This window comes from Dermacentor albipictus, chromosome 3 (genome assembly GCF_038994185.2).
Source record: "Dermacentor albipictus isolate Rhodes 1998 colony chromosome 3, USDA_Dalb.pri_finalv2, whole genome shotgun sequence".
Taxonomy (NCBI): Eukaryota; Metazoa; Arthropoda; class Arachnida; order Ixodida; family Ixodidae; genus Dermacentor; species Dermacentor albipictus.
The window spans coordinates 60,779,163-60,800,858 of NC_091823.1; the positions used below are offsets into that span (position 1 = coordinate 60,779,163).

Genomic DNA, 21,696 nt, shown 5'->3' on the forward strand with positions numbered 1-21,696 from the left:
GCTTTCGGCATCCCTTTAGTTTGCGCGCAGTGGCTATAAGCGGTACAGTGACTTTGTGTGTGTGCGCGCGCGCGTGTGTGTATGCGTGTGTGCGTGTTTGCGCCGAAAGTCGGAGGGAAGGAGCAACGATGGCACATTGTTGAGGGTTGCCCATCGCAGAGCGGCGCTGAATGGGAGCGCGGGCTGGCAACTTCTGACCAGCAAGAAGCCAATGGACGGACGCGTTGTGCCGTATCCGTCGCGGAAACTTCCGGCCGAAACGTCGGAAACGGAGCTGGGGTGCCTCGCGTCGCTCGCGCGCTGCGCGTGTTTTTGGTGGGAGCATAGGCTGCTCGGGACAAAGCATCTCGCGCGTTTGTTGACGCCTGACGGGGAAAGTAAGGCGGTATGCGCAAAACGGTGGAGATGCCTTGTCCGGAAAGTGCTACTTCATCGCAGTTCAAAAGAAGAAGCAAACAAAAGTTACGAGAAGGCACTATCTGCGTTGGACGACGGTAGTATAGATTGGTTAAGGAAGAAACGATGGCGGTCACGAGAAGCTTACTTAAACCCCAGTCGAGCATCCGCAATGTCGTAGAGGCTCATTTGAGCCTTTGCGATTCTTTCTGAAGTAAGTGCTAGAAGCAAGCAGTGAAGGTGGCTTTAGCCAGGTCTGTTCAGCCGAAGCGTGCTTTAGAACAAAGCGTTGAATAAGTAGTTGGTATCTGTTGATTTCGACGATCTCGCGATAAAGAAGGTTTGCCAAACGCCATTCGTTACCGGTCACTGCATAACGAAGCAACACGAAAAATTTTCATCATTGATCGAGCCGCATGGTGTTTGACAATGTTGCTTCTTGATCACAACACCAGCGCGCGATTGTTTGCGCTGTGTTCTCGTCATCGTGGGCTGATCATTCAAACACACGCCAGTGTGTTGGGACAGGTTAATTTGACCTGCAAAACGCGCGATGCGTAAAGTAGAAGTCTCGATGGAGGAAAGATAGTTCGTCAAATTGAGAAATTTACCTGCTGGATCACTGACAAAAACGGAAGTGATGATGACATGACCTGGATGAAGCGTTCCCTTTTGACACAGAAAGGAGAGGTTGGTGGAGTTCCATCATCATAAAGTATTCCATCATAATCACAAAAGTAGGTATGACTGTCCCCAGTTACATGAGCGCAAGGTGATTAGGTAATTATTTCAGGCACACATTTTCTCATTAGATATGGATATTTGTACCATCTTTAGAGTATAATAGCGTTCATGTGCATGAGCTCGTCTTGTGCTGCTAAGCCCGAGGTCGCAGGACCAAATCCCGGCCGCGGCGGCCGCATTTCGATGGAGGTGAAACGAAAAAGCACCCGTATGCTTCACGTTAGGTGCGCGTTAAAGAACCCCAGATAGTCAAAATTTATCCGAAGCCCCCACTACGACGTCCCTCATAATCATATCATGGTCTTGGGACGTAATACCCCAGAATGATCTTTTGTTAATGTGAGTTCAAATACAGTGTTTTAGGCTAGCACTGTTCCTTTGATTGCCAACAAAGCAATCAGAGTAGACTAAACCGATTCATCAAAGGTTAAAGAAAAGCAGGAGCACGATAATAACAGCGCAACCTTATGACCGTGCGCGATTACTAATGAAGAACGCATTTCGTATGTCACTCTTGCAGTATCTTCATGGAACGGGCCTCTATGGTTCGATCTAATTTCATTTGCACATTATGTCACATAAACCAAAAGTATGCTTTCCAATAGCAGATAAATCGCAAAAGAAGTCATTCGGTTCTTTCTTTTTTCTTTTGAGACACGTTTCTTTCTTCCCAGCACTTTTCCCTTTAAGCTGCCACGCCCGAGCCGAGCGATTGCAGGCGCGCCTCCTTTCACAAGCAAGCGAGTGACTTCCAGAAAGTGGGCGTAACGCAAGCAACACGTGTTTGCAGAAGCCGCTGCTTTGGTCTGAGCACAGACCGGCTGCGAGATTTTATACTGAGCACACTCTCTCAATTTCGCAAATGACCCACTGCGCTCCCGTAGTTTCCTTCGGGGGGCTCGGGCCGCCCCGTTTACCTCCGCCACTCTCTCGGCCAGCTCGCCACAGTCCGCAAGCGCAGCTCCTATCTTGCCCACCCATCGACTGGCTCGTTCAAGGGAAGCGCAAAGTCGAGCCGCGGGCGTGGCTAATGACGCTAACGCAAACACGCACAAACAAGGCCGGGCGCGCACGCGATGAGATTTCTTTACGACAGCGCCAGTCTAGTCTTCGATTCTCATTTGCCAAGAAGGCCGGGTGGTGGTGGTGGCGGCGGCGATGGGAGGCCGCCCGCTCCGTACCGGCGCCGGCATATACGACACGCGCAGAGTCGCCGTTAATTTCCAAGAGTGAGCTTAAAAACGGCCCCCACGCGCCTGCCGTGCCACCCTTCGCCAGCGCTGGGCTGTTGCCGGCGAGTACTCTCCACTCCACTTTCCTTTCTTTCCCACATAACAACCTTGCAGAGAGGAAGAGCAGTCGTCAGAGGGGGTACGCGCCATTCTTTTTCCGGTATTAATGTGCGCATGGCCGCATTCGTATTCTTTCTATTTTGTTCATTTGATTTGCACCTTCTTTCTCTCTCTCCTTCTCTCTCATTCCGAAAGCTCATATCTCTATTTATTGGGCTTCTCACATATTTTGAGCAGAATCAAGTCGGTTACAGACTATTTCTTACCAAATTCTGACTATTGGCACCAACACCGGTGATTGCAGAAACGAAATAGAGAAATAGAAAAAAATAAACATTGGCACAGCCAGATGGGAAGTATAAAATGAAAATTGCAGCCTGTGTTAATAGCAAGAAAGGACAAGATGATAGGATTCCGCCAGAGCGAAAGGTGCTAAAGAAAAAGCGATAAAGAAACGAGGAGGGTGTCGGGCCACTCCAAATCAATCGCTTAAGTTTTTGCCAACAGTGCAGAGAGAGAGAGCGAGAGAGCGTTGCCTCCGTCAGCTCGATAGTGTGAGAGGGAAAAAAAAAGTAGTGTGTAGCGCGGCTTCTGGGAGACGCGGAGAAACGCCTACGACTGGCAGAAATTGTAAAATCGAGAAAGGGAGAAAGGAAACTAAAAGGAGTGAGAGATATTGCTCACGCAAGCTCACGCCCGTGTGTAACAAGGCCTTTCATATCTCGCGCTGCCCGTACGCCTTCTCCTCCCAGCGTCTGCATCCCGGTGGTCTTCCCGCCACCCTCTCCACGGAGGTCCGTGCGCGCAGTCTCTCCATACTTGAGGGTGCGACGAGGCGCAATCATCTTAAGTAGCTTTTCTGAAATTGCGTAGACCGACGGCTAGAGCGCGCGTTTTGCGTTTGCTGTTTCGCTGCGCGGGGAATCTCGTTCAGTTGCGTGCACGAGCTGTCGCAACCCCCTCCCCCACCAAGCCGCTGCGTCTTGCTTTTTTTTTTCTCGTATTGTTTCCCTTTTTTGCCCTCCGACGGTCCTCTGTGCGTCTCCTTTCCTTCCTTTACGCCAATTTCTGCCGATAGATTCTCGTCCTCGTGGCTTGTTTTCCTCATCGAAAATAATCTAAATAGAGCGGAGTTTGGTCATTGGGTCGACCGACGCCGACCCAGAAAAAAAAAAGGGTACTATTGCTGACTGTTCGTGCCTCCCCCCTCACCCCTCCCATCACTTACGCACACACGCACAACGAGCCATTATACCTCTACTCTTTCCTTTTTAACTATATCGCACCCACTACGAAGCTCAAAAGGGAACGCTTATTCACACTTGGCAAAGTGCGCTATAAGCGAAAGAGTCGTCTCAGCGGTGTCGCTGACGTCAGGTATCGGGCGCGCCGTTACAAGAGACCGACTACAGCAGACACTAAGCGGTTCTGTCTGGCCTTCCTTTTCGGACGGTTACATAAAAGGTCGCCTCGTATTTGGCGGCTCGGAGATGACTGCAGACCGTAAACCGAAAGTGAGGACGCTGTTTCGGGCTCGGATTTTTGTTTTCATTTGCGTTCTTGCGTCCTTTCGTCTCTTTTTGTGATCTTTAGCAGCGATCCCGTCATGTGAGCGCGGTCTTAACAGAGAGAGAGAGAGACAGAGAAAGAGAGACTGCGGCCCACTGTAACGCCGCTGCCGTTGAGCGGTGGCGCGAGGCGTCAGAGTCCGTTTTTACGGATGGCTGCTCTCGCACAAGTTGTGGCGCGCGGCGGCAATCTGTTCGGCAAGCGTAGATTGTTGCGCGCTTGACGACCGTCGTTGCAAGTCACGTGGTCCTCGATAAAACGCACCATGGTCGGCCCAGTAGCACGCCGCGACAAATGAAATGAGCGCGTACGCGTTGGCTCTTTGCTTGTAGTATACGTATGCGTCATGTTCAGTTCCTTAGCACACTTTTTTTTTGTCTCTCATAAGTTGCCGTATAGAAGCGGCTTCGTTTGTTCGAGCCCGCTGCGGTAGGCCCGCATATACAATGTGGGCACGCGGGAGAAAAAAGTGCAGTTTCCTCTTCATCACCATCATACTTTATGTACTTCGTAGGAGGAAGGAAGACCTCTCGGTAGCAATTTGAAGGTGAAAAATTCAGCGCGAAACCCAGGACAACCCACAAAGAAGAGCCGAGACAAGCGATTCGTGTGGGTTGCCCTGGGTTTTGCGCTGAATGTTTCCCCTTCAAAATGCCATGTACCAACAACCCCAACCGAAATTTTATGGACTATCGGTAGCTATCTGCAATTACTCATGTACTTTGGCATCTGGCTCCATGCTGTGTTCGTCCTCGACTGTGTGTCTTGGCCCCTCTTTTCCTTATCTACTATACCTCCAGTTATCTACTCTGCCCATTATACTGCCTGCCCAACTCTTCCTTGCCTTTATATGAAATAAATACAAGCTACCCCCATTAGCTCTTTCATGACGCCGCCTGTCATTATTTTGATTGATTTCTGGTTGTGCTTTCCGTAGCTTCCTTCTCGAGTTTCTTTCTTAGCCTCCAAGTTTCCGCCCGTATGTACTCGTAGTTCTCTTAAGGCGCGATGCAATCACTTCACACTTTTCTTTTCAAGGATAGCGATTGTACGCCACTAAAGGCTTGTACGTGCTTGTCTTATGCGCTCTGAGTCATTTTTATTCGATCGGAAATTTTTCCTTGATCCCGATCCCACCTGCCTATAGGCCGAAATAAATATATCCTTGCAAACTTCTACCGGCTGACTGCACACCTCGAAGTAAGTTTTTAAACAAAAGTTAAACAAAAGTGGATGCCTTGGTTTGTTGGTAGTGCATTGCTCATGGGTAGTGCATTGATAGTGTTGGTAGTGCATTGAGCGTGATAACAACAAAGACATACACAGAGATGAGCAGCACGGCGCTCTACATAGAACAAATTTATTTGTAAAAATTTGTGTTTTTTATTTTTAATTTTTGTTGTTTGACTTCATGCGCATGGGCTTTGGCTTCAACAATAATGACATAGGGTGTATATAGATGCAGCACCGTTTTTCCAAATAAATTTGTTGGAAATATAGAGCAACGTGGTGTTTATTTCGGCGTATGTGCTGTTTTCGCGCTTTCGTTTTTCTAGCCATGTCATGCAATATTACCATAATAGAGTGCATATTAATTTTCTAACTATGACTTTGCCGTCTGAGGTAATCATTCATTCACTGATTCATTCATCCTCCTCAGTAATTCATTGTAAGACATATCCAGCGTTGTTCACCAGGGCACTGTCGTCTGCAACTACCGGTTGCTGATGTGCCGAATATTTAATGCAAGAATAATTTGGGCATCCACATGAAAATAGCAAAAAGCTACAGAGGTTACCAATACGAGTTCACCGGAAAAGAAGCTTCGCAGTTGAAAATGAATTCGTCCAGGTGCGGGCATCAAACCGGACACCACCGAATATTTAGGGCCGTGAGCTAACAAGGAGCCTAGCCAAATGGTATATGGCGCTACAGTACAATAATAGAACATTTTAAGCAGAATCCCTGCGACCTCCATTTGTAGCATTGTGTTAGGCTGTCAGGGAAATGCCAACTTCCTCTTGAATGAAACTTTCTCTATCCTGCGAAGTGAGAAGAGCAACAAATCTGATGCTTTAGGATTAACTCAATCAACACCTCGTTTTACGCTTCAAGTGCTTATAATCTGTAAATAACATATCTTGCATACCATTAAACCCATTAGAACAAAAACAATTTCTGACGAACAGACGGGAGGAACCGTTAGTTGCCGTTATTTTGATGCTACGTGGCGAGTTACCTCGACAACTGGAGTAATTTAGCTATTTGCCTCAGGAATGGACCGGCTTTCTGCATAAACCGTTATCATGCGAAATTACAAATTTATTTATTTATTTATTTATTTATTTATTTATTTATTTATTTATTTATTTATTTATTTATTTATACGATACTGCGGACAAGAAGTCCAAGCAGCGTGAGCAAAAAACAAAGATGATATACACAGAAGAACAAAATGAAACAAGTGTGTAACACGTTTTACACACAAATTGTTTGGTCGTAAGGTAGACGATTAAGAAAAATTTTAACTTTGACTACATGGCAACCCTACATAGTTAAAGTAAGCAGCATAATCCTTTTTTTTTTTTCGAATGTTACCAAATTACCGAGGTCTGTCGTATAACCAAGGCAAAGAATTTTCTTTTTTCTAAGACGCAGCGCATTGTCAATGTTAGCTAACATGTCAAACAATTACTAAAGTTCCTCGATAAAGCCCCATCCCGTACACATGCACTGAAGTAACCGCGCTCATCGCGAACGAAGTGGGGCTCTCGGCGCGCCAACTTCCAGGCCTCGTGCCAGCTGTTACATCATTAGCTTATCTCCTCTGTCACACCATCGCAGCGCCAAAAGCGGCAACAGTCGTTTCTAACCATGGCTGCTAGCCCAGAAGTACCACGGTGAATATCGCAGGCGTCGTTTTTCTTATTATTCTTCCGTCCACTCGGCGAATCAAGAGGCGGCACTCCTGAATTCATGAGTTTAACTGAAGCAGCTTGGTTCTCGCTGTGCGCCTGGAGGAGGCCAGAAGCCCCTGGTGGCGATAAAGTTGCCGTGGACAGGCACACTTTCTTAGTTCTTCCATATATATGTATATATATGGGTACAAGGACCCATAATCAATGGGAACATAAAGGGAACTGTCCGGCGTGTATCTGGACTTTCGCCCGGCATGCCACAGTGAAGACAGGTGACGACGCGCGCCACTGACCACCAGTCCTTATCAGAACGATAGCGTGCGACGCACGGAAACCGCCCGTCGGTCACTCTCTTCCGGCTCCAACAGAGTGATGATACAGAAGCATCGAAATGCACCAAAAAACGTCAAGAGACAGAAAAGTAGAGACGGAACCCTGCGTCGCTCTTCCCGCGCGGCACCCCACTATTGAGTCTCGGCAGCATCATTACGAGCCCTTCCCCCCCTGTCGCACGGCTCGGTGTGGTCCCCCAACCCGGGTCTTTACAAGGCCGAAAACCTTCTTGCCGCTCGCGCGCCACCATAATGGTGCTACCCGCGCACACGCTATCTGCGGTTTATTCATGATTGCTCTTGGTCCGGCCGCGGCGGCTGTCTTATCGTGCCGGCGAGCTCCGCTCTTGGTCTTCATTTCCGGAGAATCGCCGCTCGGCTTCGGTGTCCCCGTCCTCCTTTCCTTTTTTTTCTTCCCTTTCTCAAGCTGGAACGCAGCGGTCATAGCCACCGCCTTTCGCTCTCCCTCACCGCAGCGTGGCTTCGTCCCCTCGTTGAAATTTAATGAACCTACCGAGCGTCGCCCTCTTCAACAACCTCTCCTCTTTCCCCCAGCGTGTCGCTGTAACCGCGATAAGGGAAGACGTCTAACGGCGCAACCGATACACGCAGGGAGCGCAGTTCGCCAGCTCCTTGCTGTATCACCCTATCCGGCGCGCCTAAGCGGCGAATGGCAAGCGAAAGCGCAACGGATGCTTTTAAGCCGCTATGAACCTCGTCCGCCTCATCTTTCCTTTCGTGTCTTTCACGTAGTGCTCTATTTATCTTCTTTCAAAATATTTCACATACTCGCGGGCGCAGAAGTGTCGTCAAGCGGTAGCGACGTAGCTGCCCTTAGTAGTACAGGCCATGCACGGTCAGATGAGTCGCTCACTTCATCATAACCTCCTAACAGCATAAAAAGAAGATAGAGACGCGAGTCTCGCAGCCTTTGTAGACGACGCCGCCTGGCGGTGGCGGTGCTAGTCTCCGCTATCTCGTCCCCAGCGCTGTTCACACTTGGACGAGTGATAGATTGGTGCCTCCCGAAAGAAGAGCCCCAAAAAAGTGCACTGAGCGCGAGGAAAATATTTAGCGCCCTGCCGTCCTTCGCGCCCGCTTTGCGCGCCTATATACCATCGCACTTTTCTCCTTCTCTTCCCGTTCGTTCTTTCCGCTACGTTGCCATCGCGCCCGCCCACCTTACTTTCGCGGTCGTCTCCTCGCCGCCCTGATTACCCTGCTTGCATTCCCTGCAGTACACACGCCCACTTTCCGCAAATTCTGGTCATTTCTCTGCTGAAGTCTGCCCGTGGGGAGCACGGTAATGTCACGATTAACCCTAAAAATCCGCAATAAATATCTAGATTTCAGTCCGAAAGCAAAAGCTCTGAAATCGCCACCCGCCGTCGCCTACTGAAGATAATGCATATCTCGGAGTTTCTCAGACAAATGTGTTGCCACTCGACTGACAACATGCTCTGTTACCGCTTGCGTGAAACTTCGAAGACGATAAACGTTTCTTATCGGATGATCAATCTAGTGCGACTAAGCTATGGGGAAAGTGTATGCTACGCGAAGATGTCGTTTAGTATTGCAAGCAGAGCAACGATTATGCATTGTTTATGCCCGAATTCTCATTTTATTTATTCATATATAAACATGTATATAGTATTACAGATTACTATCTCGGGAAAGAAGCATACCAACAGTGTGGTCTCTTTAGTCGTGCGGTAATCAGCGCGGGAACTTTTGCAATTTACAAACTTACAAGCGCTATTATTTCGACTCAGTCATTCGTCAGCTGCAGCATTGTGCCAAACTAAATTACAAGGTGTAGCAAAAGAATAGAGGGAGCTGCCGAAGAAGCTTGAAGCACTGGCTAGTGTTACCAACACATGAAAGAAGGGCTGACGTCGTCGTCCAGATCTGAACAGGATTGACTGAATAACTCCTTTTACGGACCTGAAGAGGAGGTTTGTAAAATAAGTCCTCTGGCAAGCCTGATGAACAAGACAAGGTTCTAAATAACGACGCAGAGTCGCCTAAGTGCGGCACTTCAATAATCGACAAGAAGGATTTGATCAGGAACACAAGTTGACCACCCAACGAACTAGAACTAAGTGGTTACTATGACTATGCCGTAGCAATTTGCAACGTTTTGCGTCGCTCGCTTGATCTTCAAAGTTTTCGGCTTGTGTGCTCCAGTATTGGAGATACAAAAGCAGACAGGGCAAACGTCACTGAGATCATCTAAAAAAACTACAGACTGTCATCGAGCACTAGAAATGCCGAGAGGCTGCCCTGCTCCATATACGGAAGCTAGAATTATTAGTAAATAAAACAGCACGAAAGTTGTGCCTACGCAGTTAAAGTCAGCATACTGCTCTGACCTTGAGAACAGTTAGCTCGGAAAAGAGGAGGGAAGACGTGATTTACGACATACAGTCTTGAGTGTCACAAAAGGGCGTGAAGCAGTACCAAGTAATGTCCATAAAGAACCCTCAATGACCAAAGTATCGATGAGCTAGATTAATATGAGAGCAGCGAACAAGAGCTCGTAGTGAATGGTCTCACAGGCCTTGACACTGAGCTTGACACTGCCCGTGGGGTCTGATATCAAGTAATGAACCTTCAGGTATCTTGGCGAGTTGCTCATTATGGTTCATGCTTTCCGTCAAGATCGTTAACGGTTGCCTTACAAGGAAAGTTGTTCAAGCTAACATTTCCGCAAGAGGACTTGGCAAAACGTTGGCTTTATCGACATTTCTTGTTGCACCACTTATAATCATTTCAAGCCGCCATCTTTCTTTGAACTTGTGTTTTGTTTCAATTCTGTCAGCGTGGCAGTTCTCATCCACACGCCACAATTGAATAGTTGAATGACACACTGACTTTCAGCTATTTCAAGGTATATACGATAAGCTCTAATGTCTCTACAGGTTGCAAGAATGAAGCGAAAGCTTTGCGTTGTTTCACATCCATCTATTTCTACCTCTCACATGACAAGATAAAACGTGGTGAAGAGTGCATATTATTCGGTTTGTTGTCAAGTGCATTAACATTAGTGTCACGGCTCTGCACTCGTCTGGCTGGTCAAGCATTACGTTCGTTCGTAAGCGTGAAAATTGCACATAAAGGATAATGGCATATCAGGATGAAATGCCGTTCTGTTCTGTGCAGTGTGTGTAGAACTGGATAGTCATCATGTAGCCAGATCTATTTCAAACAAAACATTTAAAAAATGAAACGCAGACGCCCGTCGTCAAAGGTTCTTCCTTAGGAACAATTCACTGAGCGTTAAGAGTCAGAGCTGAAGTGTGATGACGTGGTCGCCCGTGTTTGTACGTTTGCAGGACCCAAGAAGATGAAGACTACTGGTTCGTCACGACGGGGTGCCACCGGTGCTGGAGGTGGGGGAGGGGGAGGAGCGGGTGGCAACGGCGGCGCCGCCAACCACCTGGTCCAGGGCGCAGGCCCCGGCGTGGGGCCCCACCCAGCCATGTCAGGCTCGATGCCGGGCCCCGAGTGCGCGGGCTGCCAAAAGCCCATCCGCGAGCGGTTCCTGCTCAAGGCGCTTGACCAGCTGTGGCACGAGGACTGCCTCAAGTGCGCGTGCTGCGACTGCCGCCTCGGAGAAGTCGGCTCTACCCTCTTCACTAAGGCCAACCTCATACTCTGCAAGAGGGACTACCTCAGGTGAGCTCCGTTCGCTAATGTTTCACACCCTGCATAAATATTGGAAAGGTACACAGATAGCTATCCCATGACGTCACGGACGTAGCCTTTTCACCGCGTTAGCACCCAAACATGGCGGCCATGATGACGTCATTAAAGCATACTAGCTCTCTTTGCATTGCTTTGCTTTTGGACGGTGACTGGTTCTCACTACATTACCACTGTTATCAAAAGTGTAACTCGAAGTAAAATGCACCTGTTGTGTAATTGTCCTGTTGCTACTTTTCTCGTTTACGCGGTTTCTCGACCTGCTAGTACGCCAAGATGGCGGCCACGGTGACATTAATGAAAACTATCTATAGGAAGGATGATTGATCAAATTGCTGTGCTGAAACTGCATACTTCTTCGCTCGTCACCACAGCTATCATCGGGACGAGTTCAAGAGCACCTGCGCCATTTCCGTCGCTCCAAATGCAGAGAGATTTAGGCAAACATTTGTTTTCATTCCACTGAAAGGTTAAGAAAAAATTGCAGTGATGTTTCACTTCGTGAACGCGGGCTACATGCAAGCGTATGGGTGCTATTCCCCTTTTAACGCGAAAATGTTCTTGTAACTTCCTGTAACGGATGTGACGTTGGCGTCAGCGCGCAAAATATGCTCTCTTAACAGAGATGGCGCCGCCATCCAGGAATGGTGAAGCGAAGTACTGGAGCATGACACTAACAAGCGCCGATAGTTAGCGCGTCGGTATACCCTCAGCGCAGCGGAGGCTCTAACGTGGTGTAGCCTGGTGTAGGTGGTGTAGGCCTTCTGCTGATTAGACGACGCAGTTTCCGCACACGGTTCGTCTTTCGCGTCCGATTAGCTAGTGACTCTTCGTCGCCTGCGAACGGCAGCTTCCACTTGCCTCAGCAGTGCTTACACGCCGCCTACTGCTTCGCTTGCGATGGCAACAACTAAGAACCGCTACGCTAAGCGGCGCAGAAAGGCAACGACGTCGACGGGCAAATCTCGGCGAGAGACATGCCAGCGTGAAGCAGAGCGCCTTCGCACGAGGCCGGCTTGGCCAGCGGGTTTTGAGCGTTAAGTGTTTTGTTTGTTTCCGTGTACTTAGATTTAGGTGCACGTTAAAGAACCCCAGGTGGTCGAAATTTCCGGAGTCCTCCACTACGGCATGCCTCATAATCAGGAAGTGGTTTTGGCACGTAAAACCCCATAATTTAATTTGTTTTGTTTGTTTGTTGTGGTCTTTTCTCTTGTTTTTCTTTTGCTTCTTGTATTTCTTTGTTTGCTTTATAATCCATACCATTGATCGGCATCCATGCAGAGGCCACTGAGCCATCCTTTTCATTAAAGTTCATTCTCTCTCGCGCGCGTTCGTAGCACACGCTGAGAACTCTGCTATATTCGTATCCCTAAAGCTGAGCGCGTGGCAACTCAACTGGCTGCCGAAGACACTACGGAACCGGACCAATATGCTCGTACCTTCGCCGAAGCGACTCGGCAGCACGACGCCGTGTGCCAAGCAAACTTGCAACATGGTTGCCGGCTCGCAAATTGTGCGGCTTTCGCTGCAGTGGACCGTGAGTTCAAGAGGTGATTTACTAAACACTCCTTTGCCGGACTTGTTGAGATCGTGCCCGGCGCTTGGCGGCGACTTCGGGGTCCGTCGACTCGCGCTCGGCCTCCGCCGATTGCGTCGCTGCTCCATGCTTCTGTCTCGTCTCTCGGCCTGTCGATCACAAGACGAACCTGGTACGTCTATAGCATACACAGGACCCATAGCAACTGCCAGATGAGGTCAACCCAGCGCGCCTCGCCTACCCTCCTCCTCCACGACACTTCGTCTCCTTTCTCCTTCCGCGGTTCGCTGAACACCACCTCGACTTTCCTCTAGGTGGCGTTGCTTCCCAGAACGCATGTTGATACACATGGAGAAAGGAAAAAAATATAGAAGGGAGCACAGCGCAACGCGATTGAAGCCAAGGATGTCGTCACAAATGGGACCAGAGATACAGGCGCATTGTGACCAGAGATAGGCAGAGCAGCTGAGCAGGTGCCGGCTGAGCACACATCGATTAAAAACTACCCATAAAATAAAGAACCACCTACCGGGCACCAAACGTCTCGAGAAATCTCGCTTCTTGCTCCGTGATATCGACGCAAAAGGTCACGTGTTGGGCCCACACTGAGCAATGCACTGAACAAAGGGACTGGCATCACAGAGCGTTTGCTTGCCAAGGCCGGCTGCGTGACGCAATGCTCTCTCCTATATCTTTTCGTTCTTCCATGTTGCTACACATGCAAAGAAGAGGCGCCGCGAACGTGCACAGCGAGCATCGCGGCGTCTAAGCACAAACGGAAAGGGCACGAACGCGGTCGTGGATGCTGGATTGATGTCGACGGTATGACGCCTGGTGCCTCTGCCTCAACCTCCAGGCGCCTTCCTACTCCTGCACTTGCTTCTCTCTCGGGGAAAAGAAAATTATATCACTGATTTCACAGCTTTCACAACGCATGCGAGTAAAAGTGCAAGTGGCATTGAGCGAAGACACAGAAATTAAATAGAGCTTTTTAAAGCTGGAAATGCCACATAAGCTCTATCATGCGATACTGAGACAGTGCTGTGGCGATCTGAGACAAAATTATACGCACAGTGACGACAGGTAGATTTAAAGGTATCATCACCATCATCATCACCATCAGCTTATTTTTATGTCCACTGACGGACGAAAGCCTCTCTTAGCAATCTTCAGTTACCCCTGTCCAGCACTAGCTGATTGCAGCTTTCGCCTGCAAATGTTATAATTTCATCACGCTAGATAATTTTCCGCCATCCTCGACTGACTGTGCTTCGCTTTCCTTGGCACTCATTCTGTAACTGTAATGGTCCACTTGTTATCTGCCATACGCATTAGTTACATGACTTGCCCAGCTCCATTTCTTTGTTTTGATGTCAACTAGAGTACCGGCCATTCCCGTTTGCTCTCTGATTCACACCACTCTCTTCCTGTATCTTAATGTTACGCAAAACAATTTTCATTCCATCGCTCTTTGCATGGTCCTTAACTTGTTCTCGAGCTTCTTTGTTAACCTCCAAGTTTTTGCCCCATATGTTAGCAGCAGTAGAATGCAATGATTGCACACTTTCGGTTTCAACGATAATGGTGAGCTCCCAATGAGGATTTGGTAATGTTTGCCGTATGCACTCCGACACAGTTTTTATTCGTCTGTAAATTTCCTTTTCATGAACAGGGTCCCCTGTGAGTAATTGACCTAATACTGTACACACTCAAAAGGCGGACTGGCGACCAAGAATTCTTGTAGCCTTGTCAGGCCATTGAACATCACCTTTGTCTTCTGCGTATTAATCTTCAACCCTACTCTTATACTTTCTGCGTTAACGTCCTCAGTCTCAATCAATTGTTACAATTCAGTGTTTCTGAACAGGACAATGTTATCTGCAAACCGAAGGTTGATGAGATATTCGTCGTTGATCCTCACTCCTTTGCCTTCACAGTCTGATAGGCTGAACATTTCTCATGCAGTGAGTAGCATTGGGACTGTGTCTCCTTGCCTGACCCCTTTCTTGATAGGTAATTTTCTACTTGTGGAGAACGAAGTTAGCTGTTGAATCATTTTAGGTATTTGCCAAGATATTGACGTATTCCTACTGTACTCCTTGATTACGCAATGCCTACATGACTGCTGGTACCTCTACAGAATCATGTGCCTTTTCATGATCTATTAAAGCAATATAGAGAGGTTGATTGTACTCCGCATATTTGGATAAATAGTATTAAATAAAAAAGCAAAAAAAATATTCAGATGTTCATGGTGTACAAATCTCACTCAGTTCGATTGTGCGCATTGTACAGAACAGCAGGCATATGCATTTGCATGTCACATAGAGCTTGCAGATACAATGCTTCTGCACATGAGTTTAGGATTCTGTTCACGTGGGCTAGCTGGTATATGGCTTGCTCCAGAAAGAAAGAAAGAACAATGCATTGACTGGTACACAAAAGGCAAGAAGACACAAAGAACCGCTGAACATGTATACTAAGTTTCTATTTCAATTCGTGTATGTAATTTTCACAACACCAGCTACTGGAACAGATATGTGTCTGCATATCATATTGACCGCAAATAAAGACGGGGACAGCGGAAGAGAACCGCTGTCCCCGTCTTTATTTGCGGTCAGTACGATATGCAGTAAACACCAACTAGGCCAAACTTAAGTTCTTCTGAAGATATGTTTCTATTAACAACGTGCCATAGTAAGTTATTTTCTCAAGCAAGGACAGAAGTATCACACCTGCAGCAGTGAGTATCGAAAAGCCATTATAGCCGAGCGATGAATATGTGCATAAAAAGTCGAAGTGGAACATATACTCCTAAGTCACACAGATGCCTATAGCTATCGTGCTCAGATGACAGAAGAAAAAAGAAAAGAGAAGCAGACATATATATATGTCAGATCGTTAGACAGCGGCCCAATGCTCACATGACTTACGAGCAAACGAATAGTACAACACTGGCAGAAATACCGCAGTAAGGATTCACAGCCGCGCTACAGTACGTACTTCCAAAACAGGTGTTGAAATTTCTAGATTACAGCTCCGCATGACGAATAAAACGGTAATTGTTTAGTCGATATGGAACATGCTGGGCTTCCCTTTTTTCTCATCCGTAATACTTCGCGCTTTTAGTATTTGTCGTGTTTATAACATTTCCTCATGCTTTTGTTGCCTTTATGTTGTTAGGTAAATTTCGATATGTTACTTTCTTCAAATGACAAGCAGTAGCCAGAAATATTTGTTAGTGCCAGCATCTTCTTCCTTCGCCATGCCTATGAAGAAACATCTTGTGCAGTCCTCCATATGTATATACGTTGTCCCATCTACGCCTTCATGCACTAAAGAAAGAACTTTATAAAAACAGACCTTTATTGTTCAAAAAATGGCTGCGTAGTTATCTAAGTCTGTGCCAATTGTAGACTGAGTAGCGTATACGCCGAATACATATTGGTTGCGCGGTTTTATTGTCAGTAGAAGCCGAAGTACTCCCACGCAATGACGTCACGACGGCAGGAATGCTATGTAAGATCCTGGGATGTCGAACAATCGCCGGACGGCAAAGTGCTACGATCCAAAGATTTCTCAGTGGGCAATTGATAAGGAACGCATACCGAACACCCACGAGACATCAGTGCGTGCTCGCCATTCTTCCCATCCAGCTCGCATTATCTCCACCGAGCGTACGACGGCGCCCCGAACGACCACACACGCACATATACGCAGAAAGGGCACACCGGGAAATTGAGAGGCCAATATAGCGCTAGGCAGCAGCCACTGACGGTACAATGGATTCCACGGGCAATCGACCCCCTTTACCACCGGCGCACCGCTCACTATAATACGCGTACGGATCGAACTGCACAACCCGTTCGTGGAGTCGGTCACGACCGGCCGTTCGTATACACAATGATACAGTCGGGTCTGGGGGATAGCGATCTGGATGGGACCCGTTAGCTCGCGTTAAATGGGCTATGATGGTCGCGGGGACCACGGTGCCTTTCTTCCACAGCCTCCAGAAGCTCCCCTTCTCTACCGCCATCTTAGTGCATAAAGTGCTAGGGGAAGGCGGCAGAGAGAGGGAGAAAGAAATCGCCCGCGAACGCGCGTGAGCGCGCGCGTTATCTCTTCGGTCACGCAGGCCCGGCCAGGGATAGGCCCCGCGAATTAACTCGTAAGCGGGACCGCACCGACACTGCCGACCGACTCGGAGAGTCGACCCTCCCTGAGTATACGGCGTCGCCAATGGCTTCTTCCAGCAGTCGGAAAGACGGCGCGCCGGCGCTGTCAAGGGTTACCCCGTGCAGCACGAGTCGGAGCGCGGGGACGATACGGGGTGGGTGGGGGGGGGGGGAGAACGAGGCGCCCGAGAGGGAGGTGGGAGTGGAGGGTTGGTTAGGACCGTGGCTAAGGTCGTCGCGCGCGTCCGTTCGAGTCACTGGGCCGCGGGATTGAGTTTCGCCAGTGTCTCGGTGCGTGATGCCGTTTAGACCCCGGGCGTCTCCTCTAGCTCGGGCCGTGCTGCGTTCGTCATTAGTCCGGTGCCTCCGCGCGCCGCAAGACGCCGAGACGCGAGCGCCTCCGAATGCCTCCGCACAGCAGCCCCGCGAGCTCTGCGCGGTATTTAAACGGGCAACCGAAATTGGCTGCTCCACTCCGCCACGAGTTTGTGTATTTACCGCTTTCCTTACGGGCATTAAGTGTGGGCGCTCCCACATTCTTCCACCTCGTCTTGGTCCCACCCGTCCGCCTTGTTCCACCGCTGCGAAGGCATCTGGCGGGCGTTAATGGCTTCCGAGAGATGCCGTATGGACGAGGCAATCTTAATTGTGTCGGAGCGCAAACACAGAGCCGTCCCAAGTGCCGACTGTCTTGAGATAACTAAAATAAAAGAAAAAGCAGAGTTGAGTTGTGAAACGGAACAATATATATCGAGGCTATTTTCCCGGAAACGAGATGGCAGGCGCGTCTGCCTGTCCAAACAAAGAAAGACAGAAAATAATAGGAAAATTGTATTGTTTAGTCATGGCCACGTGCATATTATGTCGTTACTCACACCGGTGCGCTCAAAATTGCGCAAGAGCGCATTCAAGAGCTTGTGAAACTTGCTGCGCAAGAGCATGTAGACAGAGGCAAATTGTGGTCATGGTGGTGGTGGTGGTGTTGCAGTGGTGAGTTTACCCTGACTTGCCAGGCCGGCAATTGCTCCACCTGAGCATCTTTTACCCCATCAGCTGAGCGGTTTCGCAAACGTTAATCAACTCGGTGTCTCGGAGGAAGGCGATCCACAGGCGTATACAGAACACCTTTCGGGATAATATATTATCCCGAGCTCTTCTGAAAAAACAACGCCTTCTGAGAACACTACTAAGGCCGCACGCGGCAGTTGTTAGGAACTCAAAGCACTATATTGTATATACAAAAGTGAGAATCAACTAGCTCAAGTTGAACCTTCCTTGTAAGTTTGAGTAATTCAGGCTAGGAGGCGCTCCCTTAAAAATAATCACACTCTGGACACAACGCTTTATAGTTGTTAAGTGGATTCATAACATTAACAACACTGAGGGGTCATGCGCGTCATAAAGCACTATGGTGAAAACACGTTCTTTGAATCCAAGTTTGACTGTTACTTCATATTAGGCTTTCGCATAGCACTGAATTGCCAGAGGGCCTCTGCCCCTCTCGTTTACCTACTTCCAGTCCCTGCCTACTTGCGTCCTTTGATTCTAATTTTATGAGCTACGCAAGATCGAAAAGATCAACCCTTTGAGAACATGAGAAAGCTTAGTCATGGATACGTTATCAACACTAACTAAATGCAGTCTCTCTTGTTTGTACGTATACTGTTGAAATCTTATACACATTCTCTCGCATACGGAGATGTTTGAGGGCGATATATAGCCCAAGCCGAAGTTTTATTGCGAGCTTGAGGAATACAGGCAACGAGATACGCTAATGTGACGCAGCGCAATGTTAAGGAACGAGAAAGTGCGAACGCTTTTTCTGCGCGAAAGCAGAGAGATCAGCGTGGAAGTAACTGGGAGATGGGAGAAGTAAGAGCGACTCGGAATGACCGAAGCCAAACGGCGCGTATAGGGAAGAGCTCTCCGTCCTTGACGGCGTAACACGCTCCACTAGCGCAACAGCACCGCCGCGGCGAATCGCTCTCCCAACGCCACACAGCCGTGCTCGTGTCTCCGTCGTTCCTTTTCTCTCTTTTCCTATATATCCATCGCTGCCGAGTCGCACGTGTGCGCGCATTGGGAAAGAAGAAAGCACCGGTCAGAAGTCGTTAGAAGCCATTAATGGACCATTGGAGACGTCTCCCGGAGCTCTCCTAACCGGCCATAAAGATAACAAGAAACAGGCGCGCGTATCCGCCGCCGCTTTCTCAAACGGAGGGGTGGCGGCGGAGAGCAGCGGTCGGCTTCGAAGCCGCCGCCGCCGCCGTTTCCGCTGATGCCGCCGCCGCACGCGTCGGCAAACCGCTGCGTGTGCCGACGGCGCGCGCGCTCGCACAGCTTCGGGCCTTAATTCTGCCGCGGTCTGGCTGGCCGGCGGGCCGTCTTGCGCCAGGAATGCACCGTGATCAGCAAGGGAAATCGTTTCGGCCATTACCCACGCGTGCTCTGGATAGCCGCAGCTGCCGTGGATAGAGCGAAACTGCCGTGTCTGCTTCTTCTTCTTCTTGGGCGTCCCTCTCTCTCGCTCTCTCTCTCTCTCCTCCTATTATTTCTCTCCACTCCAGCGTGGGCCACGCGGCAGCAATACTACGGCTGCCCTCACCCGCCGACCGCCCGTCAGGACCGCGGTTCATTCGCTTCCCTCTTCTGGTCGATTTTTATTCGCGGCCTGATACTTTTCCTTCCTTTATGTTTTGTTTGTGTTACTTTTCCTTTGCCCTTCTACTTCAGGAATCACACCCACGCGCAACTGCGGGCGAGCATGGAAGAGGCAGCGCCCGGGCGCACGCGCGCGTACGCGCGTTTGGACGTTAAGGCGTACGCACTTCGGCGGGGTGCCTGCCCGAACGCTCGCGGCAGTGGTCTTTGGCCATTAGGGTCCTACGAATCTCCGCCATTACTGCTCTCCCTCGCCCAGTGCACACTGCCCCATCTACTTTCGACTACCCGCGGCTCCCGCGGAGTGGTTGCTAAGCAAAACAGGCATCACCCGCGAGCGTAGCCTTCGAAGGAGAAGACGAACTTTACGTCGGAAACATTTCGGCTCGAGTACATGACTGCACACGCTGGGCAGAAACTTCCGGCCCACTTGGTTTAACGGCGCGGAATCGGTCGTCTCGCGCGGTGGGACGACCGGTTACGGCGGCATGAAAACGTACGCGTAAGAAGTGGGGAGGAACCGCCGCGAGGCCGACGGTGTTATGGAGCAAAGTCGTTCCGTGAAATCGCCCAGAAAGCGCGATTCGGCACATCTTGCTGCTGCGTCGCGCAGAATAAAGAGCAAACGGCACGCGAACTGCGATCACAATGAACTTTCCTCGCGGCGTCTATTCTTAATTGGGAGTCTGGATAGAGAGCGCGCACACCGTATTCTCTTGAAGCGCAGGTGATTTTCGTCTATCTTTGATGTGGCCGTGATCGTCGAGCTTGGCCATAATTCGAGAAGGCAGCGCCTGCCAAAGCAAGCAGGTCTGTTCCGTAATCTTAGTAAATGCGCCTACATCTTCCAAAGCTAAAGGTAAATGACTAATGTGCATAATTTGAAGAGCTCTAATAGATTTAGCGTTGGAACAACAGCCAATAATGGCTCGAGAGCCCGATTGCCCAAGCCAGGACGACTATAATTCGCGTGGTCGCATTCTAAGGTCCTGTACGGACGCAGAAGTTGAACGATTACCGCAAATTGTATGAAATATTCGCATTCTGGAAGCTTCGAAGACTTATATTGCGCGCAGAAAACAACACAATAAATGAACAAATATTGCGAAAGGGAGCTGCTTTTACACGCACAAGGATTTCGAAAATATAAACTTGTTCGATGTATACTTGCCCATACTATTTCATGTAGGTCGTTCTGGCCATGTTCCACACACGCTCCTTTGGAAGCACTGCTTACTTCGTAAACTGGCATGCATACTCGGCGCCAATACACCACTAAAGTAAAACATAAAATAATCACTGTACTTCCCACCTTATTGGAGCCACCGTAACACTGTAGCTGAAGTTTTCTCATTCATTCGAATGAATTGTGGCATTTTAATTTCGAATGATATGTCACCCAATGGGATCTTTTTCGAGATAGGTTTCAATCGGACAGCCTACTAAGACCAGAAACTTAACGCGACCCTGCGCTCAGCAATATATTAACCATTTTGCCCTACCAACGAACCTTGCTAAAAAAAAGTCGCACGTGTTCGATAAAAAGGACAACTGGCAAATATGCTTGTAATATACTACTGTTGCACGACACGCATTTGAATTTGTTATTTTTATTGCTATAGCTACCAATATACGTTTCATTGTGAAAGTTCGCTAAACGTTCCTTGCTCAAGTGTTTCGAACTGAGATAAAAATAACGCACCTTTTAACTTGGCCGCAGCCCTCCAGCACAACAACTGAGTCCTAGGCAGAAGTTGAAGCACAAAATATCACGAAAAGTAACAACAACGAAAAAAAGGGGGTCGAGGGGCCTGAAGAATGAATGACCCCTTGGGGTCAGAGTCGACGGGAAGGGCACGACTGGTTGCGGTGTCAGGCCGGTTTAGGCTGAACCCGACGCGGCAACGAAGCCACGTGACGGGGCGTCAGTGCCACGGAGGTAACACGGTTGTATTACGGGGCGTGTCGTCTTAATCGAGAATCGATGCCAGCAGCCGCCGAACTATGCGAATCAATGCCTGCGGTTCTGCCCCGGTGTAACGCTCGGCTGCCCTGCCACTGCTGTTACTATACCATCGCTCCTGCTGTGCCGCGTACATATACCGCTGACCGAGCACGTCAAAGACGACTCTCTTCGATCAACGCAATTGCGCCTCGCCATTGATTCTGCATCATCATTCCGAGCGTCGTGTGCGCAGCTGCCGACGGGTGGCAATGAGCGGCTTCTCGTTCTGTGTCAGGCCTCTTGAAGGCACCCGGCTTGCCCTCACAGAGCGGTTGGTAAGCTTGATTGGCGCGCCAGAGGTGACGCCTGCCACTCGCAATAACGAAAATTACGTCATCCGAGGTGGCTGGCCAATGACAAAC

General features: G+C 49.1%; 1 protein-coding gene across 2 annotated transcripts in view; it reads left to right on the forward strand.

The window, feature by feature from the left end:
* LOC135898765 (uncharacterized) overlaps window positions 1–21,696 on the forward strand; it is a 138,011-nt gene that overhangs the window by 73,735 nt on the left and 42,580 nt on the right. For both annotated transcript variants that reach the window (XM_065427905.1, XM_065427906.1), the window contains exon 2: window positions 10,587–10,929. In XM_065427905.1, coding sequence (XP_065283977.1) covers window positions 10,587–10,929 — 343 coding nt within the window. The remainder of the gene's footprint in view (window positions 1–10,586; window positions 10,930–21,696) is intronic.